Below are 9086 nucleotides of genomic sequence, written 5' to 3'. Positions count from 1 at the left end.
AGACCAGTTTCTCAAATTTAGGAAGAGACATAAGCACAGATTCAGAAAGAGAGGGGCACAAAACAAACAAAAAGGCAAAAAAAAAAAAGTCAAATAAACCCAAAGAAATGTATGGCAAGGCATGTCAAAGTGGAATAATGGGGGTCGTGAAAGCAAACAGAAAGACGACATCTGATGCACAAGAGGAAAACACTTTGATTGACATGGCTTTTATGTTTGAAGTGATGGAGACCAGAGGAGGTTGTGCACACAGCTGAGAAAAATTAGAATCCCACACCTGGAAACAGGTCTTCAGGTCTAAAGAGGAGATCCAGGTGTTGCCAGATGAGGAGAAACTAAGAGAAGTTGAGGCCAAATACAGTAGGCAACCCTTCTCCTCTTGGGCTTTTCTGAAGCTTAAAAAGATCGTTGATAGTTTATGAAAGATTATAACACTGTCTGATATGGTTACCAGTGTATATAAAGCACATTTAAAATGACTGCATAAAGGCAGAGCTATAGAAAAAGGGACATTCCTATATTTGTTTGTCATTTTTAGGCAGGTCTAATGTGGCTCAAGCTAGCCTTGAACTTCTGACCCTCCTTCCCCAACCTCCCAGGCTCTACAGGGCATATTCACCATGCCTGACTCGATGTCTCGCTTAGCTGGTAAAAGGATAAAACCAATAGGCTGAAAAGTTTATTAACACATAGTTATATATGTATCTTAGTCAGGGTTACTACTGATGAGGCAAAATACCATGACCAAAAGCAAGTTGGGAGGAAAGGGTTCATTTGGCTAACACTTCAACATCATAGTCCATCACTGAAGGAAGTCAGGACAGGAACTCAAGCAGGGCAGGAACCTAGAGGCAGGAGTTGATGCAGAGGCCATGGCTGCTTACTGGTTTGCTCCCCACGGTTTGCTCAGACTGCTTGTAGAACCCATGACCACCAGCCTGGTATCACCTACAATGGGCTGAGCCCTCCCCCATCAATCACTAATTAAGAAAATGCCTTACAGCTGGATCTGTGGAGCATCTTCTCAATTGAGACTTCCTCCTCTCAGATAACTCTAGTGTGTGTATATGTCAAGTTAACATAAGACTAGCCAGCACAATATAATATTGTAATATAATACATAGAGTTAATAGCCACAGCCTCTGGGAAAAAAAACTTTACAAAGAGATGAATAGGTATATTCCCAAATTAAAATTTAAAAAGCGTGCAGTACCTCACAAAAGCAGAGTTTATAAAAAACAGGAGAGTCTGGAAGTTATAGCTCAATGGTAGAACACTTGCCTAGAATAGAGTTCATCACAGCATACAGTCGGGAGCAGAAAGGAAGAAGAGAGGAATGCATGCATACGCAGTGCTCAGAGAGCTTTCTCCACTCTCCCCTCCCTCCCTCCCTCCCCCCCCCCCCCCCCCCCCCCCCCCCCCCCCCCCCCCCCCCCCCCCCCTCCCTCTCTCTCTCTCTCTCTCTCTCTCTCTCTCTCTCTCTCTCTCTCTGAGACAGGGTTTCTCTATGTAACCGTTCTGACTGTCCTGGAACTAGCTCTGTAGACCAGGCTGGCCTCGAACTCAGAGATCCACCTGCCTCTGCCTCCTGAGTGCTGGGATTACAGGCATGCTCCACCACCTCTACACTCAGACAATCCAGGACCCAAATCCAGGGAATGGTGCTGCCTACAGTGGACTGAGTTTTCCCACATCAATTAGCATAACGAAGACAATCCCTCCCACAGACTTGCCCACAGGCCAAGCTGCTCTGCTCAACTCCTCATTAAGATCATCTGCCCAGATAATTCTAGATCATGGTTAAGTTGACAATTTAAACAACACAAGAATAAAGAACTCCCCAAACTCAAAAGACAATCAGAAAATGGGCCAAAGACATAATGGGTAACCTCCCCAAGAGGTTAGTCAGCTTCTAGGTGTGCAACAAAGTATTCAGATTGGAGGTTTAGGAAAATACAAATTAGAACCCTCTTGTGTCCCTTGCCTGCCAGAGTGGCTAGGATGAAAAGTGACAGGGAATACTGGTCAGGATGCAACAGTGTCCTCTGGTGATAAACAACCAGCAGACAGCAGCTTTAAAACACACTTAGAAAAGTTTAAGAAAATTTTATTCAACCAAAACTTTAAAAAAATTATTAATAGCTAGGTGGTGGTGGCGCATGCCTTTAATCCCAGCACTCGAGAGGTAGAGGCAGGCAGATCTCTGTGATTTTGAGGCCAGCCTGGCTTATAAGAGCTAGTTCTGGGACAGGCTCCAAAGCTACAGAGAAACCATGTCTCAAAAAACAAAACAAAACAAAAAAAGTTAAAATGTTAACATTGTTTTTTCCTTACTCTCTGGGCATCTACTCTCTGGGTTGGAAAGAGTCCAGGTTGAATTGTCACTGTGGAGAGCCAGCATGTGGTTCTTGCAAAGGACCTTGGCTGTCCAGGCTGTGTGTGGTCCAAGGCTGCTCCTGAGCACCTGAAGGCCCTCTTTTAGGAAGGACGATGTGAGGCACTTTAGAACAATGGCATGTAGCTCTCCCAGAACATTCACTGACATCACACCATGCTTTGTCTCCTGCAGGACGGAGAACACGCCCATGATTGCTGGCCTCGGGAAGGTAAGGCTGGCTGCCTTGGCCAGGTGTCGTGACCCCAGGAGTGCACTGATTAATGAAATCCCAGAGTTTCCTGCCTGAAGCTGGAGAACTAGAGCCAGATGTCTGAGCCCTTGGGAGGTGGGGGCAGGAGGATTGGGAGTTCCGGGGACCTTTGAGCAGGAAAAAACTAGGCCAGTGAGCCAGCTCTGAGGTAAAGGCCCCCAGCCTGATGACCTAAGTTTGTTCCCTGAAGCCCCTTTGTCCTCTGACCTCCATGTGCGCTGTGTCATATGCAAATGCACACACACACACACTAAGAGAATACCTTTTAAAGGAAAAAGTCTGACTCTTCTAGAAGGAGAGATAGCACCCTGGCCTCCCTGCAGGCAGTCGGGCTGGTCCCCTGTTGAACTGCCGTGTGTGAGGCGCCCGGGTCAGGTATGGGACTGTTGGCTTGTCTCCTCTGGAGCCTGAGCTCTGCTCACTCTTCAGAAACTGGGCTGTGCAAGGGTGATCACATTGCACCCACAGGAGGGAGAGACAGAGAGAGACAGAGACACTGGTGATCCGCTCACTTTCTTTTGATATAGTCCAGGACCCATGGGATGGTGCTGCCCACATTCTGGGTTGGTCTTCCCTCCGAAGTTAAACCTCTCTGGAAATACCCTCACCGGCATTCCTGCCGTCTGTTGCCATAGTAATTCTAATGCCAGTCTAGATGATAATGAAAAATAAGCACCATTCTTAGCATCCCAAACTGTCCAAGTCCCTCTGCTTTCTCTTTCGTGCCTCCCACTTTCCAGGTCCTTGCTCTCAAGGCTGGGAGACCTCCTGGGGCACCTGGTCCTCATCCATGCATCTGAGACAGCAGCTGTGATCGTCTCCTCCTCTAGTGCCAAGGTGTCTCTTGTCTATTTTCAAGGCCCACAGCACTAGACGAGGTAGTTCTTGTCCTTTGTTGGGCATCTGCCATGATTTCTGTGGACCTCTTGTGTAGCAGTTAGCATGATCCTAACACGTTACAGCATGTCACCTCAGTCCTTACCAGGCACTTACATTCTTTTTTTTTTCCAAGACAGAGTTTCTCTGTAGCTTTGGGAGCTTGTCCTGGAACTAGCTCATGTAGACCAGGCTGGCCTCGAACTCACAGAGATCCACCCGCCTCTGCCTCCCGAGTGCTGGGATTAAAGGCATGTGCCAATCCCCATCCCCAACCCCCAACCCTGGGGCTCAGGCACTTCCATTCTTCTCCTGCCTGGCTGGGGCCTGAGGGCATCACCTTCACCAAGGCAGGCAGCTAGCCAAGAGACACACTGTCTTCCCTGCAGGTAGAAACACCCTACCTATTCTTTGGTGACTATCTCCTTGGGGCTGTGTGGTGTCCTAGTTTTGTCCCTCTATGGAATGACAGTCCTTAGGGCCTGAGATTCCCTCGGGGATTATTTGCTGTGTTGCCTGTGACACCTGGAGCCTGTAGGGAGCACCTGGTGACCCTGCTGCTCGAGCACCTGGGGCAGCTGCAGAGGCACAGGAGGGTCAGGAAAGGGTCTCTGCAGCTGTCTGGTATCTTGACTCTCACCTGTGTGTCCCCAGGCTGCTGAGCTCGTGAGTGAAAACTGTGAGGCTTATGAGGCCCACATGAGAGACATCCGGGATTACCTGGAGGAGAGACTGGAGGTGAGCGGGACCTGCCCACGTGGGAGAGTACCGACGGCATAGCCGGGACCAGTCACTATCTCCCTCTGAAGGAAACTCTGGGGGAACCCGGAGAAACAGTAGGTCCTGGAGAAAGAGGGGGCAGAACTGGGTGCTGGAAGTTAGCTGGCATCAGACACCCCAAAAAGGGACCTGGACCAATCAGGAGTGTATCTTTCTTGTAGACACACGGTGTGTGTGAAGGGCGGATATGTTTCGTGTGTTTACTTGTTCTAGCTTTGGGGTCCATAGCCTGTCTGTCCCCATAGCTATTACAACAAGATAAACACAGTGTTGTAATAAGCTGCGCCGAGGCTGCATCCTGGCACCCGGCTGCCTGCACGGCTAGCTTTATACCCGAAATAATTACACGGAAACTGTATTCTTTTAAACACTGCCTGGCCCATTAGTTCCAGCCTCTTATTTGCTAGCTCTTACATATTAATCTAACCCATTTCTAATAGTCTATGTAGTCCACGAGGTGGCTTACCATGGCAGATCTTAACCTATGTCTGTCTGGAGTGGGAGAATCATGGCGACTCACTGACTCAGCTTCTTTCTCCCAGCATTCTGTTCTGTCTACTCCACCTACCTAATTTTCTGTCCTATGAGGGCAAAGGCAGTTTCTTTATTAGTTAACCAATGAAAGCAACAGATAAGCAGATAAGATACAAGACCCACCTCCATCAACACAGGCTGAGGTTCTGTTTCCAAAAAAGTCTAGATATCAGACAGTTGCTGGGAGAGGGTGACTTCGAAGGAATCACTGACCATTTTATGGTGTGTGTGTGGTTTGGTTTTTAGGCTGAATTTGGTAAGAGAATCCACCTGAACAGCCGATTTCCAGGGGTGGAGAGGCTTCCCAACACCTGCAACTTCTCCATCCAGGGGTCTAAGCTTCAAGGTGACTACCAATCTAATCCTGGTTCCTGTGTGTGTTGGGGTCTGAACCTGGACCTGCCCCTGCTCCTGTCCCCGAGAGTTCCCAGCACAGTGCAGTTGATGTCGTTAGCAGGCATTTTCCCAGGTCACTGGTTAGCTTGGCTAGGACTGACAGTGGACTATGCAGGCCAACCTGTCTTAGAAAAGAAAGAAAGTCAGCCCAGTTTAGACAAGCTGCTCTGCTCAGAATTACACGAGAAGAATGCAGGGGCTGCCTTGACAGCTGACTGAGGACAAAGTGCAAGCAAGTTCAGGAGACATCTTCCCCAGAGCTGTCAGGTGCCCCCGGCAGGGGGTAACACTCCAGTTCCCTGAGAGCCTCAGGCCAGGGCCCCAGACCTGTGGTTCACTCAGGGGCTTCTACAGGAAGCTTTTGACTTTTCCCTCTTTCTTTCTTTCTTTCTTTCTTTCTTTCTTTCTTTCTTTCTTTCTTTCTTCCTTCCTTCCTTCCTTCCTTCCTTTCTTTTTCTTTTTCTTTTTTTCTTCTCTCTCTCTCTCTCTCTCTCTCTCTCTCTCTCTCTTTCCTTTTCCTTTTTATGTTTGTTTGTTTTTTGTTTTTGGAGACAGGGTTTCTCTATGGCACTGGCTGTCCTGGAACTCACTCTGTATAGACCAAGCTGGCCTTTGCCTCTTGAGTGCTAAGATTAAAGGCATGGGTCACCACCAATGCCCAGAGAAGATTTATTTGTTTGTCTATTTGTTTGTTTAAATGTATTTAAGTGCTGTTACATGCTGACTGCCAGCTAGAAGAGGGCATTAGATCCCATTATACATGGTTGTGAGACACCATGTGGGAGTTGGGAATTGAACCGGGTGTCCTCTAGAAGAGCAGTCGCTGTTCTTAATCACTGAGCTGCCCCGGCTTTTGACTTCTTGGAAGAGGGTGTCATACATTATCTCCCTGGGTCACAGAGGAGCCTGATGTCCTGATGGAACATGATGGCAGCTGAAGCGGATTTGCTTGCCCTCCTCACAGACCCCTTATGGAGGAAGCCATCTCCGCCTTTGCCAGGGGGCAGCTGTACCCAGTGACGACCTGTGTTGATTTAAGTGTGGCAGTCCTGGAGTTTTAGGGTTAATCCCGGGCTTGTGAGAAGGAGGCAGTGTGTCCTGGGTGAACACAGCAGTAGGGGGTTGACCTCAGTGCTACCTGGCACTACCCCATGAGTAAGACAGTCTGTCGGAGTGCCCGTGAGGTGGGTGGTTAGAATACCGTTTTCTAGTCAGTCTTAGGAGGCAGACGAGGGTTGGCGTTTCTATACCTGGAGGAAAAAGGAAGACATTTTCCTGGAATTCTGCTTGCACTGAGATTCAGTGGGTGGTGGCAGGGAACCAAATGCAGAAGGCTGAGGGGGCGGGGGAGATGACCCAAGTCTTGATCTAAGAACATATGCTGTCTTCATAGGATACATGGTGCTTGCACAGTGCCAGACACTGCTGGCCAGTGTGGGAGCTTCATGCCACTCAGATCATGAAGACCGGTGAGTATTCTCAGCTACACCCAACTCTCAGGGCCTAGTCCCTGAGCTGCAGACTATGGCAGGGGAGATGGGTTCTGCTCCTGGCTGGGAGATGATACGGGTGCCTGTGGATGGGAGTGGAACTGGGTGAATGTGCTTGGCAGCCAGCGATCAATACTGGATCCAGAACTGGTGGGATGGTATATGGGCATGTGAAGGGAATACAGAGGGTCCCTGTGCCAGCCAGCAGAGGAGGAAAAGGGCCAGGCTCTCAGGGAATCAGTGCTTCACAGAATAGAGAAAGGATCGATGGAGGGCAGACAGTGCCTGGAGTCCGGCACCTGGTGGCCCAGGCTCCATCAGGAACAGAGAGACTGAGGCCAGCTGGAGACTGGCAAGTGGGAGGGACAGATGGGAAGGGCACAGGGACTGCCCCAGTGAAGGACTAGATGGCATTGTTTGGGGAACACTCACTGTGATCTCAATACAGGAAAGTCCAGGAGCCAGGGCTTGGTTCAGAGCTGAACACAGCTGGTGGGAGGAGGCAGTGTGGTTCCCCGTCTGGGTACCAGAGAGAAGGGAGAATTAGTTTCCCACCTTAGCTTAGAGTAGGCTTGGAAGAATGTCTGGGGACAGGAGGTGAGTGACAGCAGGCCATGTAGCTGGGCACTGGGTGGACACAGCACCCAGTCCACTTAGCTTGAGGATCTGGCTGAGAGGTCAGAGCACAAAGGAGGGCAAGCCCTCAGCAGCAGCCGATAACTGTCCCTCTCCTGCAGGCCATCCCCAGTGCTGCTGAGCTGCGGGATCCCCGTGGATGTGGCCCGAAATGCACTCCGCCTCAGTGTGGGCCGCGGTACCACCAGGGCCGAAGTGGACCTCATTGTGGAGGACCTGAAGCAGGCTGTGGCCCAGCTGGAGAGCTAGGGCTAGGGCTCGCAGCTGCTCTGTCTCTCAGGGGCCAGCTGAACTTTGGCCATTCGATTCATAGGAAACGCCCCTAAGATGTCCCCTCTCAAGAGCTGCAGTCAGACGAGTGTCCTGCTCGGGTACAGAGGAATGAGGGCTGCCTGTCACACAGAACCCCACTCCAGCCCCATCCTTACTGGCTCTGGACTCCAGTGCCACATAGGACTTCCCCGTCACCTCCTGCCAAAGGCTATGTGGGAACGGAAATGTTCCAAGTGTCGGGCAGCCTGTCAGGGACTCCTGGCCCCAGAAATCACTTTGGCCTGAAGATAAAATCCAGTCTCCACTATCATTTAGCTGCTGTCGGGAAAATAGGAAACCTGGTTTTGTCTTCACCCATGGCCTCCCATGTGCTCCCACAGGGCCTCCCCACTGCCACCCTCCTCTGGCCTCCGGTGTCACTGCCCTTCTGTCTCCCAGGCTGAATGGTCCTCCAGATGAGGCCTCACACCTGGCAGGCCCTTCCTTTTCCCTGGAGGTCACAGTTCACCTGGCCACGTGTCCTCTCTCTTCCTTCTACTCAGGGATTTAACCAATGTGGCTGACGGGGGGGGGGGGGGGGGGGGGGGGGGGGGGGGGGGGGGGGGGGGGGGGGGGGGGGGCTGGTGTCTGATCTTAGTCGTGGCCAAAGTGGGAGATCTGATCATTTCTCACTCAACTTTAATTTTCCTTGCAAAGGTTTCTGCCATCTTGAGGATGTGGCGCACATTGTACCAATATTTACATAGGCATATCTTCTTGAATGTTCTTAGCATGTGGGTCTGTGGTCCAAAGGATGACACACATGTGGAAATTAAATGAACTAATAAACTATGTCTGAGATGTCTTGGTTTTTTTCTGGTGGTGGTGGGAGATTCTATTTTGCTGTTCACAAGGCTGATGTATGCTTGTCTGTCTGTCTGAGCAGAAGGGAAGGAGGTTCCTGGTATATCATTGTAAAATGACACCGAATGCTTGGAAGGGACTTCTGGTGGACTGAGAGAGGTCCCCAGTCAGCATCCACCTGCGGCACCAGGGAGAGGCCATGCTAGTCCTCACTTCCCCAACAAGACCATGGGTGGGTCCAGATCCCAAGAATGCTGTGACCCGAGAGGGCAGTGTGGAGCTATGAGGACATCGCCTTCAGTGTGGGGCTGTGAGGTCATCATTGTCACCTTCAGTGTGGGGCTGTGAGGTCATCATTGTCACCTTCAGTGTGGGGCTGTGAGGTCATCCTCTCCTTCAGTGTAGGGCTGTGAGGTCATCCTCTCCTTCAGTGTGGGGCTGTGAGGACATCACCTCTCCTTCAGTGTGGGGCTGTGAGGTCATCCTCTCCTTCAGTGTGGGGCTGTGAGGACATCACCTCTCCTTCAGTGTGGGGCTGTGAGGACATCACCTCTCCTTCAGTGTGGGGCTGTGAGGACATCACCTCTCCTTCAGTGTGGGGCTGTGAGGT

The 9086-nt window shown here is 50.6% G+C and overlaps 1 protein-coding gene across 1 annotated transcript in view; it reads left to right on the top strand.

Annotated features, from left to right (window-relative positions):
- Positions 1-8473, top strand: part of Scly (selenocysteine lyase) — a 21909-nt gene extending 13436 nt beyond the window's left edge. Inside the window, exons 8-12 of the mRNA XM_050163057.1 lie at positions 2570-2606; positions 4179-4262; positions 5085-5184; positions 6628-6703; positions 7462-8473. Coding sequence (XP_050019014.1) covers positions 2570-2606; positions 4179-4262; positions 5085-5184; positions 6628-6703; positions 7462-7609 — 445 coding nt within the window. The 3' untranslated portion in view covers positions 7610-8473. The remainder of the gene's footprint in view (positions 1-2569; positions 2607-4178; positions 4263-5084; positions 5185-6627; positions 6704-7461) is intronic.
- The last annotated feature ends 613 nt before the right edge of the window (positions 8474-9086 follow it).

This window comes from Alexandromys fortis, unplaced genomic scaffold (genome assembly GCF_014885135.2).
Source record: "Alexandromys fortis isolate MF-2015 unplaced genomic scaffold, M_Fortis_MF-2015_v1.1 scaffold_139, whole genome shotgun sequence".
Taxonomy (NCBI): Eukaryota; Metazoa; Chordata; class Mammalia; order Rodentia; family Cricetidae; genus Alexandromys; species Alexandromys fortis.
Note: the sequence above shows the minus strand (reverse complement) of the source record. Positions and strands in the feature narration are given on the sequence as shown.